Raw genomic sequence first — 16,936 nt, 5'->3', positions numbered from 1 at the left:
AAACTGGCATTTTCCCCTCAGGGTGGAAACAGAGCATTGTAAGTCCTCATATTTTAAAAGGGCTGTAGATTGGTTCCCCAAAATTATATAGCCTCCAAGTTGAAGAGCAAATTTTTGCTGTGCAAACTGGAGAACTGAGAGACCTCTAATAACATTATCCATCCTGAGCAAGCCGGGTTTAGGAACGGGGTAGGGACTATTGATCACTCCCTGACTCTTTACCAGGTGGCTTAACATAGCATTAAGGGCCCCCCACCAAGGCTATGTTCACAGCATTTGTGGATCTGACTGCTGCGTTTGACTCAGTAGATTGGATTCAACCGTGGGTGAAACTAGCAGGCAAAAAATATCGGAAGATGCCTCTTGTTCCTGCTAGAGATAAGGTAGACCCCCCACAGGCTCTTTGAGGAGATTCCAATTACTTGGGGGGGGGGTCAAACAGGAGTGAGTTTGGGCCCGTTTGCTCTTCTATCCCTTCTTAAATGATATAGTCTCACCCCATCATGCCCTGTGTTTTTCCACCATCTTTGGCGTGGGGTGTGTGTGTGTCAGAAAGTATCATTCTCGGGGCCATTTTTAAATTTTACATCTGGAAAGGAGGATTTTTATTTAAGCCAGCCTTGAAATTGTTCCAGTGTAAGGCCATCCCACAGCTTCTATATGGTGTAGAAATCTGGGGTTGGAATTAATGTTTGACCTTGACCTTGAAATCAGTTCAAAACCTCTTTTTAAAGATAATTGTAGCTTTGCATTGTGGCACTCCAGTGACTTTAGTGGGGGCTGAACTTGGGTTACCGTCTATCAGAGCCTCTTTGCACCTGACCTTATTTAGATGCTGGAGAAAGCAAAGGAATTTCTCTGCTAGTCTGCTCTTAAGGCAAAGAAATGTGCTCTGCTGCAGTTAAACACTGTTTGCTCTGCTGGCTTCAACAATATCCTCCATCATTATTCCCTGGTGGATGACTTTCAGGGTGTCCCCTTGCCCCTCAGTATACGAGACTGAATCTTTAAGATGAATGCTGCATTGGTCAGAAGTACAACTCTCTGATCCAGATTTTCTCCCTGGTTCAAATTGTTCAAGAGGGACCATGGCAGAGCCTCTTATTTGATCAAAATCACGTTTCCTAGTCTTAGAATGGCTTTAACTTCTCAAAGGTTTCAGACCATGCCCTCAGCCATTCTGGATGGTTGTTACACACAAATACCAACTGATGCCCATTTATGTGTTTGTGGAGCTTCAGTCCCTAAAGACCTTCCACACTATATTTTCTTGTGTCCTTTGTATACAAAGCCCAGAAATAAATACCTTAGTGAAATCTTTAAAAGCATTCATTCTTCCCTTATGTTGGAAAAATTAACTTCCCTTCTTTCCAACCTGGATCTACACATCTCTTACAGAGTAGCACAGTTTTCCCTGGCTGCTAAGAAAATCAGGGCTCAAGCTGTGCTTAATGGTTGAGAGTCCTTCACTTATATATAACGAAGGTCTACTGTGTTTTAATGTATTTTTATGTGTTTTTAACATCATAGTTTACTGTTGGGTGTTTGTTTTGCTTATGTGTTTTATTTGCTTGATTGTGATGGCCTTTGGCCACATGCAATAAATATTCTGATTCTGAAGAAAATGTGTTATGTCACACAATAAAAAATTCTTATGTGAAATGATAAAGAACCTTTGTACTTCTTCTGAGGATTACCAAGAGATATGACAGTACAATAAGATCACTGCTGAAAATACTAGTACCACAATGAAATTTCTAGGTGTCATAGTGACCTGGTGTCTGGGATTTCTTGGGCCCTGTTTTACCTATAGAACAGAGAAATAATGCATGGCTGGAGCAGATCAAGGGTTCAGCTTTCTGACAATGAGATTCCTCTGAGGAGTTCTCAGGCAGAGCATAAGGGTGATGGTTCTAGTGACCTAGTATTATTGTGTGTGTGTGTGTGTGTGTGTGTGTGTGAGAGAGAGAGAGCACATGTGCGCACAGATGTGCATGCATGCACGCGTGTGTGTAATATCTTGTCCTGTTAGCTGGTAGACCTCTATCAGTTTGTCTAATCATTTTGTATACTAGTGGCCATCACCACATCTTGCAGTAGAAGTCAACTATGTTCTTTGTGAAGTACTCTCTTTGCACCTTTTCCAACACACACACATTATTGGACATAATTAACTTGTATGAGCCCCCCCCCCCCATCTTTTTATGATGGCGTACCTGAGCTAAAAAACCTTGTCTTGCATTTGAGTAAATCCTGTATATTTCTAGATACGGTGACTGCATTTCAACATCTTTGGGAGAAGAAAATGTTCATACAGGAATTTTTTATGGAAATCTTCTGTACTATTTTGTAGAAACTGATAATATAATGTTTACTGTGTGTAGTATCAGTATAACAATACTAAGATTTATTTATATCTGTGTGCATTAGTGCTTGTATTGTCTTTATATATTTCTAATAAAAGGATTTTTTTATTATAAGCTGTTAGTATCAGGCAAGTGAGAATAAATTTCATTTAAACCTGATCCAAAGGCATCCTATGTAACCCAAGGCTTTGGGTTACACCTTGTCACCAGCTTTCTGGTGTTGTAGCAGCCTAGTGAAGGATTGCTGTAGTAGGACTTTAATTGCTGTTAATAACAAACGAGGGGTTGGAGCTCCAACAGTGCTGGAGCTTTTCTTCCCAGGATGCGTCCCTAGATTGTGAAATCTTCATAGTAGTTATTTACTCTTGCTCAAGAATTGTGTTAGAAATTGAATGCAAACACACAGAAAGTGCCGACAGACTGAATCGACCTTAACATACAAGGTTCCTCCGTGTTTTGGAAAAGTAGGAACTATTTTCTGTGTTTGTAAAACTGCAGCAGCCTAGGTCTAGAGAAGGCCCCTTTGCACAGCTTTCATTCTATTAGTTTTTTTCCCTACTGTTTGGTAGAAAGTCCAAACTGGTATTCCTTCTAGAAGATGCAGTCAGATCAGCCATGTGTTGGGGGCTTGACGCATCTGCTCTAGAACAGTTGTTCACAGAGTATTCATGTAGTCAAAGGCATTTTTCCTTATTTTTTTCTAGAGGCATTTCTTCCGGAACCTGGGATCCATCCTGGCATATGCGTTTCTAGGAACAGCAATCTCCTGTTTTGCAATAGGGTGAGTATTTGTCATGTGACCACCAGACTTTTAGACATTGGAGTGTAAACAGGTCAGGATGATGAAGCACTTCTTGAGCTCAGTGCGTGCGGGGTTCTGTATGAGTAACAGTTCTGTATAGATGACTCTAAATCTGTTGAGAATGAACTACTAATTACTTTTTACGGGACTTACCATTTTCAGGCATCTGCAGAAGTGGTTCTGTATTGGTCGAATGTATTTGTGTAATGCTCAGAACTTTGCTGTTATGCACAGAGTGGATAATTTTGGACATCAAGTTGCTAAAGCTATAGGCTTTGCAAATACCAAGATGGTATTAGGTGAACTGTATGATTGCAACATGGTTTCCCATTACTTATTTTTATAGCTTGTTCATAACAGGATGCAGTAATTGCAGTTAATCACACATTGTTTTCTGTAGCCATAACAAATTGTACAGTACAGTACTTTTGTGTGTGAGTGTGTATATTGTCAATTCATGTATCTGGTTCTCATAAGATTAGACCCTCCCCATATCACAAATTGATTTAAAAATAGATGCTGGCACAGCTGCAAGCACCTTTAATCATGCAAATTCAGTTAGTAGCAAAACACAATTGTGTGGTTTGACTGTGCTGTAATTAGTATGGTATAAGATTTCTTAATCTACCCAGTAACAGAGAAGAGGAAAAACCTCTTTGTACAAAGAAACTTGGTGATGCATTGAAAAGGCTGAGGCTCCCAGAAAGCAGTTTCAGCACTTGCAATGTGAGTTAGTCATCAGATCAGTATTAAATTGGAAATGGTTCTTCCTCCATGAATCTCTGAGGATCTCAGTGGTGGAAGCACAAGGGGCCAAATGTTCTTACATCTGCATCAAAGGCTGTAACTGGCTAGTGGATTTCTGCTTAGCAAGATGAGTTCAAGAAGTATAGGATATAATCATCTGCAATTGCTAATTTTTTAAAATGATTTTTATATTTGCTTTCCTTCTGAATCACCAGATCCATCATGTATGGCTGTGTTGCTCTGATGAAAGTAACAGGACAGCTTGGAGGAGATTTCTACTTTACTGATTGTCTCTTGTTTGGTGCCATTGCTTCAGCTACTGATCCAGGTACGTTGCAGACTGTGGCCAAGATGCAAAGGACCATGTAGCTATTCTGTATAATCAGGTCTGATTAGGTTCTGGATTTGTGATTTTTTTGCTTGAGCAGCAGTTCCTCATGCTGTGAATCAAACTGCCTTTTGAAACTGACTGGAGTTTCAGAAGGCAGTTGTAATATGGCCTGGGAGTTCTGCTATTGAAAGAAGAAAAAGTCAGGAATGCCACTTTGCACACACAACTTAAGCCCTTGGATTCTAGTTTGTCTCTTTTTGCCATTCAGTACAATATTGGAGAATCTGTGAATGCCTTCAGACATTGGTCATTGGTCTGTGCTAATTCCTTGCGAGAACATAAGAAAAGCTCTGCTGGATCAAACCAGTGGTCCACCTAGTCCAGCATCCTGTCTCACACAGTGACTCTGTGTGACTCCAGTTACTCTGGAGGACAAACAACAGGTGATAGCGGCTGAGGCCTTCCCCTGGTGTTGTCTGCTGGCACTGGTATTCAGAGGCTTACTGTCTCCGAATGTGGAAGTTGATATGAACATATGAAACCACCTTACACTGAGTCAGCCCTTTGGTCTATCTAGCTCACTAATATTTAAGTGGGGAGGAGAGGAAGGGGGCCCCCATGAAATTGGAGGGGTGGTGGTCTCTGCTGTATAAAGCATTCCATCCAGAATTCTAGTATTCTCTTTGAATTTTGGTTTTTTCCCCCCCTGCAACCAGTGACTGTGCTTGCCATATTCCATGAGCTTCAAGTTGATGTTGAGTTGTACGCCCTTCTCTTTGGTGAAAGTGTTCTCAACGATGCAGTCGCCATTGTGCTGTCTTCGTAAGTTGTGTTTTGTGAAAATGCTTTGTGAAAATTATCACTCTATTGTCACTGGCCTGTTGACCATGTGGGAAATCTGTTTGCCAGCAACAGGTATGCCCGGGAACATTTAGCATGAGCAAGGAAGTTTTTCATGTAATAGGGAGAATTCACATGTCCAGATATGCTGAGGGTAATTACCAGGTGAAACCCTGGGTTTTAGATGAAAAGCTTTCCTACATCCAGGTTGATTCATCACCGCTCTCTAAAGGTTTGACATTTTAAAAGAATGGTCCCACATACCAAAATGGACTGGTGGGGTGGAAAGGCAGCCAACAGCCTTTGCATATGTGTAAGATTGTCCTACCTGCCTTATGAACATTATTGTTACCTGCACTGATCTGCTATAGTTTGAATGACTGGACATTACAATATACTGCCATGCATTTTTGGAAAATGGAGAAAAAGTCATTTGCCTTTCAATTACTACAGTGCATGCTGCTGAATTCTTCATTGTGCCTTGAATACTCCTGGAATGCCCCTTTGCTTTTTGTTCCCAGCCTACTCAGTTTGGGGCAGGTGGGGTTGTAGTGCAATCCTAAACAGAGTTACACCCTTCTAAGTCCATTGGCTTCAGTTGACTTAGAAGAGTAGGTCTCCTTAGGACTGCAGTGTACAGTAAGTAGACGGAATAGTATTCCCAAAGTCCCGATTGGGTTGGCCAACCAGGTGATACTTACCCAAGCTTGCATCTCTTTGGATTGTTTCTGTTATCCTGAGACTGAGTGACAGACTTTTGCTTTGGAGTTTCATGTTACTAAAATGGACCCTTTGATATATTTAACATTCTTTAAGGTGTCTTGATAAGAATTTTTTTAATGTGTCCCCCCCCCCACAGTTCAATTGTAGCTTACCAACCAGCAGGGGACAACAGCCACACTTTTGATGTCACAGCAATGTTCAAGTCCATTGGGATTTTCTTGGGGATATTCAGTGGATCATTTGCAATGGGAGCTGCCACCGGAGTTGTCACTGCTTTGATATCCTTTAAATTAAAATGGCTTTAAATAGTTTCATATATCTTTGTACTAGTCTTGCTTCTGCCTAATATAAGATGACAAATTTGGAGGGGGGCAGTGAGGAGAGACTATCTCAGCTCAGTAGTTTACAGTAAGTGTTACAAAGTGGTTAAAATGAGGTTGAGATCCTTGGACTAACAGTGAAACTCTGCTTAGGATTTCACTGTAAATCTTCCTTGAAGTTTTGTAAATCTGCTATAGACTGCATGATGCGTACTTTCTGTTGGTACCAGTTGAAGGATCATTTCCAAAACTGTAGGATAGTGGCTAGAGTCTTGGACTTGGGTTGTGAAAACTCACATTCAGATCTTGTTCAGCTATTAAATGCAGTGAGTGATCTTGAATTCAGTTTAGCCTACTTCACGCTGTTGATGTAAGGGTTTTTCATTATTTATAATTTTATCCTGCTTTCTGGTGAACAATTGCCTCCTGAAGCACTCAAAGAAATCAAAATCTAATACAAATAAAGTTCAATATAAAATGTTCCTTATTGGGGGAGCAGTCAGTTCTCAGCTGAGCTGGGTATGAGGAGGAGGAGGTATTCTAGCTTTTGCTTCCTTTTCCTCTGATGCATTTTGTTTTCAGTTGGAAGCTGGAAGGAAGGTGGTTCTCAGCTAGAACTGAATCCAAGCACAACAGAGGGACGCTTGACTACTTCAATCACCTCTGATGGTGATTGAAAGCCCAAAAGAACTGGGGACAGTAAAAGTGTGTAACTAATTATTGACAAGCCACATATATTTTTTGTTTTTCCGTATGGGGAGAATTGATCTACTTTCAGGTTTATAATATAATGAAGGTGCTTAATAAGCAGAATGAGAAATTGCCCTCTTTTTTTCTTGCTGAATATCCACAATGGAGTCCATCCACGTCACTTCCTTAACCCCCTGTCACGTCACTAAGTTTACTAAACTCCGCGAATTCCAGCTGTTGGAAACGGGCTTGTTTTTCCTGATGTCTTGGAGCACCTTTCTGTTAGCCGAAGCTTGTGGCTTTACAGGTAGGATTCAGCATGTCTATACCTGTCTTTGCCAGCAGTAGGGATTTATAGGCAGGGCGGGAGAGAAAGTTGTATTGCATAATGTGATGGGAAAGGAGCAGGGCATTACTCTGAGTCTCTCTACATGAGACATCTGACATGTGAAGAACATGTGTCAGGAGATGCAATGTTAGCTGGGAAGGGCTGTTGAAAAAGATAGAGCGGGCGGCAGGGCAAAGGTTTTGCTATACACTGGAGCTGTGTAAAGCTGTGTGAAATGCCAGAAGGGAATCTTCAGCCCATTATAACCTCTCCAGGTCCAAGCCTGGCTCTTGAAGGCAGCTCCAGCCCATTTCCGTTCCTCGCTGTCCTCTGGTTGTGATCCCACACAGTTTTAAACTGGAGAGGTGAAATTGACAGAGGCCTGGGAGGCGAAGATGAAATTAACAAACCCTCTGAGGAATAATCTCTGCTGGCTCTGTCTTTTAAAACTGCACTTCCTGGGTAACATTGCATCTCCCTACACTCAACAAACATGCACTGAGGTGTCTCGTGTAGAGAGACTCGTAATGAGTTTCCTGCCAAATAAATGGTAAACAAGTGTGAATCAATATGCAAAATTCCATGCTTATCACTACTGCTTCTTCTCATTGCCCCCTTTAGGGTTGCCAGGTCAGAATGCTAGCGTCAGAATGCTAGCGTCAGAATGCTAGCTGCAGCTGGCTCTGTTCCTTGCTAGACATAAATGGCTATAAATGTTGTACAGCATAGTGATTATAATCCATCCTAACCAACATGACCTGTAGTGCAGTCCCAAGCAGGGTTATACCCTTCTAAGTTAATGGATATTTACCCCTTAGGGGGTAAATGGTGGAAGGTGATATACAGCATTGGGTGAACAGCAGCCTGCAGATTTAGTACAGTTCTCTACGAGAAATAGTTTGGCAGTAGACAGGGATGCAAGCATAGTTATACAATAATAACATTCGGTAATAATAACAATTTATATACTGCCCTTCAGGACAACTTAACACCCACTCAGAGCAGTTTACAAAGTATGCTATTATTATCCCCACAACAAAACACCCTGTGAGCTGCGTGGGGTTGAGAGAGCTTTGAAGAGCTGTGATTGGCCCGAAGTCACCCAGCTGGCTTCAAGTGGAGGAGTGGGGAATCAAACCCAGTTCTCCAGATTAGAGTTCCACTGCTCTAATAACCACTACACTAGTCCAACCGCTAGGCTGGTGTTGGAAAGCCTCAAGAACAGGTTGATGCAGGTCAAGCATCCACCTTAAGCCCAAGGAGATGGGGAGAGAAGCAGCTGCCTTTCCATTCTTCATGACTAGAGTAATTCTGTGTCACTATAAAACCTACATGCCCAGGTATGGCACTAGATGGTGAATATCTGAAGGAACAAGCTTGCACTGTTGCCTGTAGTTTGTAGCTGTGTTTCATATTTTGCATGCTGGAATCTGAGTGCAATTCTTTGTCCCCAGGTGTGGTAGCCGTGTTGTTTTGTGGCATCACTCAGGCGCACTACACTTACAACAACTTGTCCACAGAGTCCCAGCACAGAACGAAGCAGGTGAGATCTCGGATCATTGTGATTATCTGTGGGAAGCCAGCCCCAGGAATTTTCTTTCCCTGTCAATAGTTACGCCTGTGCTTTCCCTCTGTTCTTCATATCTCATATCTGAAGAGAAGGTGGGCTTGTATTGTTTTTCTGAGATCAATGGGATAGTTTGACAAAGGCTGCTCTTTAATTCTTCGGTTTTTGTAATTGTACTTGGAAAATGTTTCTGGCCTGTTTTGACATGCGTTTGCCACAATTTTTAATGACTTTTAATGACGGGTTTTATTTACTGTGTTTGGCACAGCATGCCTGCTGAAGCTGTAGTAACAGAAACTGCAAACCTACATTACTCTCTGCAGTGTGTGCCGGAAAACATTTTCCCATGTTGTGGAAGGATAATTTGGTATTTTTCAGGCATTCTGTAACACGTGTTACAAGGGTAAAAATAACCATTCTCTGTTATCCCGACTCCCACCTCCCATTTTAGCTGTTTGAGCTTCTCAACTTCTTGGCGGAGAACTTCATCTTCTCCTACATGGGCCTTACGTTGTTCACGTTCCAGAATCACGTCTCCAATCCAACATTTGTAGTAGGAGCTTTCGTATCCTTTTATGCTTTAAAAGTAGGCAGAGTCACCCTCCCTTTCCCTTCATCCACATATGTTGAAGTATTAAAAAATCTTAAGCATAAATCATATCTAATGTAGTGAGCCAAGTTGCAGTGGTTTGAATATCAGACTAAGATCTGGGAGGACCAGATTTAAATCCCCACTAACACAGGAACTTGCTGGGTGACCTTGGGCCAGTCATACGCTCTCAGCTTAACCTACCTCACAGGGTTGTTGTGGGGATAAAATGGAGGGGGAAAGAACAATGTAAGGTGCTTTGCACCTCCATTGGGGAAAAAGGCAGAGTATAAATGAAATAAATAAAATACATATCCCAGTGCCACTGTGTACTCTAAAGAGGGTGTTTTTCCCCATTTAGTTTTAAAAAAGGGGGGGGGACATGATAAATTTGTAAAATTATGCACGGGGTTGAGAGACCTCCCTGTCTCAGAACTTGGACATTGAAATTAATTGATAGATTAATGAAAGATGAAGAAAGTACTTATTCACATAATGCATAATATATGAATGGAAATCTGTGGCATAAGATGTGATGATGGCCACTACCTTGAAGGACAGGTTTGGCAAAGCCATGACAGCTAAACGGAATCTCCGTGCTGGCTCTGAATAGCGCTTGCAGAGGGTGGGGGCACAGAAGCAGAGGAAGGCTGTTGCTTTCATGGGAGCATGGAGCTGGCCCCTTTGGGAACTGGGATGCTAGCAGCTGTCTTAAGTATAGAGTCATCTTACTTGGTGGTGATCTTACTTGGTGGTGATCTTGTTGTGTGAATACATGTGAACGTAATACATGTTTGCAGTGTGCTAACTTAACATAGTTAGGTCAGATGCTAGGTTAGTGTGCTCATAGCAAACCTTTTTGTGATACCTAGAATGTTACTGTACTTCAGATCTCCTATTATACATGCATCTACCCTTGGCAGAGATGCAAGGAAAAATACAATACATGATGAGGCCTTTCGATACTCTGACCAGAATCTAAAGAACCACACTGAACCCAATAGAGCTGTACAAGTTGGGGGGCCTGTGAGGAGCTGTGGGATGGTGATTCAATTTGAAAATCTTCCACACTGTCAAGAGAGCTGCTAAAGACAGTGGTTAAGTGGTTCGAATCCCACTGCTGTCATGACTACTCTCAGCTCCAGCACCCCAGCTGTATTGTGGGGATAATAATAACACTAACTTGTTCACCGCTCTGGGTGAGGCACTAATCTGTCTAGAAGAGCGGTATATAAGTGCAGTTATCATCATCATCATCATCCCTGTTCAGGATTCTCTTAGCTTGCAGGCAAGCTAGTTTTGCGTCTCCCTTTTCTTTTAAGGGATTCAGCCATTCCCAATATTCTGTTTTCCCGGAGCATATTCAGTCCTCATCCAGCTGTTTTTGGTAAACTCTTTTGTTTTCCTTTTTCTTTCCGGCTAAAATACAAAGCTGTATTTTTCTGCAGACTTGGGGGGAGATACTCCAGCTTGATCTGTGGGTGGAGGCAGCTACTTCACTATTTAATATAGTGATTTTTCAGAAAGATTCGTGTATATACAGCTTGCCAGTCATTAAAAGATTGTGAAATAACACTGGGGTATGTTGTGTTATATATAAAGTACAGTGATGAGGACCTGGAAATCCTTCCTAGCGCTTGGGATGCTTAAAAGCTAGTAAGCAATGTGATAAAGACCAGCTGTTTTTACGAGATGGCTAGACTTCCAGCAAACAGGAGGCCACTTTTCAGCTTGAGATTGCAGGGATGCTCATGCGAGTTCATATTTTTGGTTTAAGTGTTAGTCAGCATGTAATGCGTGCTGGTTAGTACAAGCAAATGAAGATGGAAAAATCCTTAATGCACTCACAAATTTAGCTGGCAGTATTCTTGGGAAGAGCTGCAAACATTTATCCTCTATCCTTTCTCCTTAATTTGGGAAGAAGAAACAAGATTGGGACAAATTTTCAGCATATGATGATGTTTGCTGGTGAGTAAATGCTTGCTGATAGATTTCATGTTTGTTCTACCAGTCATAATAAAGAGTGGCATTTTTTGTTATTGAAGTCATGAAAGAAGTCAGTAGGAAAACACTGAAGATGGACCCTTTCCTGTATTCTTGTGTGTTGTATAAAGAACGTAGTAGTGCCCTGCTAAGAAGAGGTATAGGTTTCTAAACCTCTGTAGTTTTGCTAGGAAGCTGTGAGCCAAGAGTCCTTGGTTCAGATATCACCTTGACCATGAACGTCCTAAGGGGTTTAGGCAAGGCACTTTTTTCTTAGCCACAGGTCCTTCTTACCACTCCATAACTGTAGTCAGAGTGAAAATAATGTCCTGCATGTGCTTAATGCTGGTTCTTGTAAGGATTATTGAGGCAAATTATGTTCACCACTTTGAGTGCTATAAAGCTCTATACAAAGGCAAGAGCTTTTTGTTTGCTTCTGTATTCATTTACAGTATCAGAGGGCACTCTATATTGTATACAAACAGAGGTCTGTTTCTAAAGGTATAAAATATATAATAAGATTTGGTGGTCTTGGACTGCTTAAATGGCAGAAACTTTAAAAAAAACCTGATTTATCCATCCTAAGGCAGAGTGGGATGTGAGGAGTGAGGGAGTAGATGATAAAGGGTTAGTGAAGTGTTTGCCTAGAATTGTGGAAATATTTCTTTTCCCCAAAGGGGCTTTTTGAACTAGAGTTCCTTGATTGACAGCAAAACCTCATCCTACCTAACAAAGCCACAAGGTAAACAATGTTTGAAATGGAGTACAGCTTCCAAAACTCTTTGTGATGTGAAGGGTTTGTGTGAGTTCTGCACCTAGAAAAGAAAAAGGTATAATAAAAAGTGTAAAAGCTCCTGGGTGCAACTAGAGTAACTCTTTGGATCCTGCCTGTAGACAGTAAATAGCTTTGGTCGATTTCCATGTATCTCTTTCTCCTCAGGCCTGCGTGGTGCTATGGCCTTTGCGTTGGCCATTCGGGACACTGCCACCTATGCGCGGCAGATGATGTTCAGCACTACGCTTCTGATCGTGTTTTTCACTGTCTGGGTCTTTGGAGGTGGCACCACAGCCATGCTCTCATGCCTGCATATTAGGTGAGTGCCTTTGTTGTGCTCTTGTTGTGCTCTTGTGCTCCTTCACTAAGGATTTTTTTTTTTTGTATGTAGCATTTCGTTCTGATGCTTCAATGTAGCTGCTGCTCATTGGCACATTTTGGTCAACTGCAAACACAAATTAACTTCAGTTTCATTGGGAATTTTATTTCTGTAAACTGTCCCATGCAAGCTGCCTTGGTGCTTAGTTTTTAGAAAATTTAAAAATAAATAATAATTGACTGTGTGAGACATTGCTAGCAGTCATATGTTAATGTCTTGGTCATAATTTCAGAATGTTGCACAAATGGAATCTTGGTGCTGCATGGATCCAACAGAATGAGAAATCATCTCTGCCTTTAGTGTAGAAAGAGTTGCATCAGATGCAGTTTGGGGTTTCAAATGCTCCTCGGGTCTCCACAGCCTATGCTAGTTCATATAGGTGAAAATTAGGACATGCTTGAAGGAATTTACCCTGCCCCCTTTCTTCTGCTACTCTTGCTTTTATTTCCATTAATGAGACTGAAGTTCTGGACTCTTTTTTTGGAATGAGAATATCTCATGAGAACTGAATGGGGAGACTTCCTATTATACAAGTGAAATATTCCCATTTTGCCACTGGGTGTCACTTGGACCCACACGTCTTCGTTAGAATAAAAGCAGTGGCCGAATGGAAGGCAAATTAGGTTAACATAACAAGATATATTCTCCACAAATCTTCTGCATGAAACCATGTGAAATCTATATGGAAAGATTGTCCAGAGACTTGGTGAGGCAGTGGATGTTCTGAACAGGGGAGTGGGGTAGATGAGAGCCCGTGTGTTGTGCCTCTGACTTGACAAAACAGTAGTGCCCTTGATGAGCTAACCAGAGAGTGAGGAGTCAGCTTGCCTCCAATAGGATAACATCCCCTTTGAAGGAATAAGTTAACACTTTGGGAGCATTACTTATTTATTTTACTTTGCTTTTATTATAGTCTGCCTTTCTCACTGAGACTTGAGGTGGATTGCAAAATAATAAAAATGATATAAAACTTCCCATCAAAAATATCACAGTTGGATTATAAAAATTAGACAATAATGCAGTACACACAACATAGTACATAAAACAACCTAATCTACTGAAAAACCTCCACCCTAATATATTGTGGCTTCAGGCAGCCATCTAAGTCTTATGAGTGGGGCATGCCTTTAACTAACTTTAATTGGTTCACCAGCTGCATCCCTACCTAGAAGGGCAACATCTGGCCAGTGGTTATCTACATCCTGATAACTTCCAGATTAGTTTATTGCAATGCGCCTTTGAAGATGTTCAGAAACTCCAGTGAGTGCAAAATGCAGCCACAAGACTGATAACTGGAACACAGTTATTGTGGTATGCCTCACTAGTTTTGGAGGAATGTCACTGGTTACCCACGTGTTTCGGAGCACAATTAAAAGTGCCTACTTTTTAAAACCCTAAATGGCCTGGGACAAGAGTACCTCCAGAACTGTCTCCTCTCGTACAAACCTGCTCAGATCTTATTACCACTATCAGTGACCCTGTTCTGTGTGTCCTCATGTTTTGAAGAGAGATAGCTACAAGATACAGGCCCTTCTCTATGGCAGTATTTACTTACTTCATTTATACCCTGCCTTTCTCCCCAGTGAACTCCCAGGCTGGTCACACCCAGCCTGGATTGTGCACTCCACCTCTGTCATGACTTTTGCAACTAATTGCATCTACTCCCCCCTTCTCTCATCACCTATATATCTCTGGCCAGTTTCTTCATACCCTCCATGCATCTGACAAAGAGAGCTGTGGTTCTCGAAAGCTTATGCTACAGTAAAGTTGGTTAGTCTTAAAGGTGCTACTGGACTCTTTACTATTTTTCTCCCCAATGAGGAATCAAAGTGGCTTGCCCCCCATACTTTGCACGTGGATCTCCCTGCCTGCAACCGTTTACCTGTTCTTTTTAACTTTGGATATCAGTTGAAGATACTTCTGTTCTCCCAGACACTTGGCAATAATTAGATTGTACTTTTTGTCATTTAGTGTTTGATTGCTGTTTTACTGCTTTTAAAATTGATTTTTAATTGCTGCTTTTAGCATTTTGCCTTGTTATCCAGTTTTAATATATTCTGCGTTATTTACTTCATTATGAACTGCCTTGGGATTTTAGTTAGGAGGAGGTCTAGACATATGTTATATAATACATATTATATAATATTATGTATTTATACAATATACATTATGTACTTATATAATAAATAAATAATAATTCATATAATAAATATTACCATGTTTTGTTTTATGCAGAGATCAGTGTCTATGTAAGAAAAAATATTCATGTGATGGTGTTGTAGGTACAATGTGTGTGACTTTTCAGTTTGCAGGACACCCAACTATGTGGTCATACATCTTTACAGAGCTCTCAGCTCAGCCCATGAGATCAGTTGACGGTACAGTCCTAAGCAGAATTACATCTTCTGAGTCCATTGGCTTCAGTGAACTTAGAAGGGTGTAACTCTGCCTATGATTGCACTGTGAATAACAACTGACCTGTGTCTTTGCTCTTTACAGGGTTGGCGTAGATGCAGATCAGGAGAACTTGGTAAGTATTACTAAGCCGAGCCCCTCCAGTGTACTCATAATGGTTGTCCCCAAGTTATTGAGCCATCTTAGTAAATTCATTATTTAATCATTTCTTCTTGTCTTTATATACAATTAGTACTGCAGTTCATTTCTCATGTTCACATCAGTTTTGCCTACGGCTGCAGGAGTTTAAAGTCTTTTGTGGATATATTGAAATGGCATGCCTCCGTAACTGTTGGTGACAAGCAAAACGAGTCCCTACCAGACACTGTCAGTCCCCCGTTGGAGATGACAACAAGCATTAGCATGCATGCCGAAGTGTCTAGAGACTGTAGCTATGCTATAATTGAGCATAGATGGCTAAGGGAATTGTGTGAAACACCCCAAAGGCTAATCTCCAGGAAGTTCCTTTGCCAGCTGGAGAAGAAATGAGTTAATTTCTGTAAACACTGCCCTTCCTCTGGTCCCACCTACATGAGATAGAAGGAGGGCTTATAAAAATCATATAAATGGAAGCTGGCTCAACTCTTCTTTTGGGGAAGCCTGCTCATTGCTCAGAGCTTGAGCTGTTCGGCACAGTGACACTTTCCTTTGGAAGCCCTGTGGTTGCTACAACTGCCCATGCTGCTTACAGATAGCGATTTTCCCTGCCCCAGTTCCTGCAGGGGCTGTTCCCCCCACCCCACCAACAAGAGTTTTTTATGTTTTCTTTTTTACTTAAAAAAACACTTCTAAAAGCCCCCAGCGGCACAGTTGGGGGATATGTGGCTGCTGCAATGACTGAGGAAGGGAAAATGGCTGCAGGACTAGAAAAATGTGGACTTTTCTTCCCGCACAGCAGCCATCCCGGCTTTGCTGTGATCTTTCTCTAAGGTTTTTTTTTTTAGCAAAGCATGTTTGGGAAAGAAGAGAGAAAAACTGGGAAAAACCCAGGAGGTGGGTGAAGGCACCACGATGCTGTGTGGAAATTGGGGGTGGTGGTGGGGGGGGGAGAACCTGGTTCCCAACAGCATCGGACTTGGGGAAATAACCCTTGTGGAAAAGGTCCTAGATGCTGGGACCTCGTAACTCCCTTAATGCTCATTAAGGCTGGAGTCTACCTACTGCCTCAAAACCAGGATATTCTACAATAATTAAGAGCACATTTCAGTGGATCCCCAGTTAAATCCCATCAAATGTTCTATCAGGATTCATATAGAACTCAGCATCGTCTCTAGGTCAGTTAGGCTGAGAGTGAGTAATTGGCCCACATTTCCTAGTGAACTTTATGGATGAATGGAGACTTGAATCTGGATCTTCCTGCTTGGAGCCCAACATATAACCATGGCTGTGGCAGCAGCACTAAGCAACGTTGCAGAAAAAATGTTCACTCTCTCAATGACCATTGTGCTGTTCTTCTTGCAGCCCAGCAGCCCCTTTCCTTTTCCCCTTCCCCGTTGAACCACGATACAAAGGAGGAAGTGCAGAGTTTAGCTCACCACCACCTCCTGTCCCAGGTTGGCTGTGAGCAGAGAGTTCACATGGATGTTACACCCACAGACAACCCAAGCTTTTTTAAAAATCTGGTTCATCAAGGGAAAAATACAAGACTCATGCACCCCATGCCTGGGTTGAGTGCAAAATAAATGCCCCCAAATAAAGCAAAGGCTTCCTGCAGTTCACATGGGGAAAATTCCTGTGTGAAAGCAGCCTGTGATGCCCAAGCGGCTCTGGGGAGATTGATTTAAAATTCTATAATCAAGTTTCATTCATTTGTTTCAGGGGGTGCCGGAAAGTGAAAGAAGAAGCACAAAAGCAGAGAGTGCCTGGCTGTTCAGGTTGTGGTACAACTTTGATCATAAGTATCCTTGAAAGAAATGATAATCTGTTCGCCTTAATGACATATGATGTTTTACCTCTTGAGCTTTGTATCAGGCAGGTAACACTTTCTTCCTTGCAAGATCGTGGGGGGGGGAATTCTGTTAATGCAAGGCAAGGAATGCCAC

The 16,936-nt window shown here is 41.7% G+C and overlaps 1 protein-coding gene across 1 annotated transcript in view; it reads left to right on the top strand.

Moving 5' to 3' along the window:
* The window catches only part of SLC9A6 (solute carrier family 9 member A6), a 50,782-nt gene that overhangs the window by 13,894 nt on the left and 19,952 nt on the right, over positions 1 to 16,936 (top strand). Inside the window, exons 4-14 of the mRNA XM_054996277.1 lie at positions 3,071 to 3,147; positions 4,131 to 4,243; positions 4,963 to 5,068; positions 5,946 to 6,087; positions 7,021 to 7,126; positions 8,602 to 8,690; positions 9,166 to 9,279; positions 11,160 to 11,271; positions 12,227 to 12,380; positions 14,940 to 14,970; positions 16,713 to 16,792. Coding sequence (XP_054852252.1) covers positions 3,071 to 3,147; positions 4,131 to 4,243; positions 4,963 to 5,068; positions 5,946 to 6,087; positions 7,021 to 7,126; positions 8,602 to 8,690; positions 9,166 to 9,279; positions 11,160 to 11,271; positions 12,227 to 12,380; positions 14,940 to 14,970; positions 16,713 to 16,792 — 1,124 coding nt within the window. The remainder of the gene's footprint in view (positions 1 to 3,070; positions 3,148 to 4,130; positions 4,244 to 4,962; positions 5,069 to 5,945; positions 6,088 to 7,020; positions 7,127 to 8,601; positions 8,691 to 9,165; positions 9,280 to 11,159; positions 11,272 to 12,226; positions 12,381 to 14,939; positions 14,971 to 16,712; positions 16,793 to 16,936) is intronic.

The sequence above is a fragment of the Eublepharis macularius genome, chromosome 13 (assembly GCF_028583425.1).
Source record: "Eublepharis macularius isolate TG4126 chromosome 13, MPM_Emac_v1.0, whole genome shotgun sequence".
Taxonomy (NCBI): domain Eukaryota; kingdom Metazoa; phylum Chordata; class Lepidosauria; order Squamata; family Eublepharidae; genus Eublepharis; species Eublepharis macularius.
Note: the sequence above shows the minus strand (reverse complement) of the source record. Positions and strands in the feature narration are given on the sequence as shown.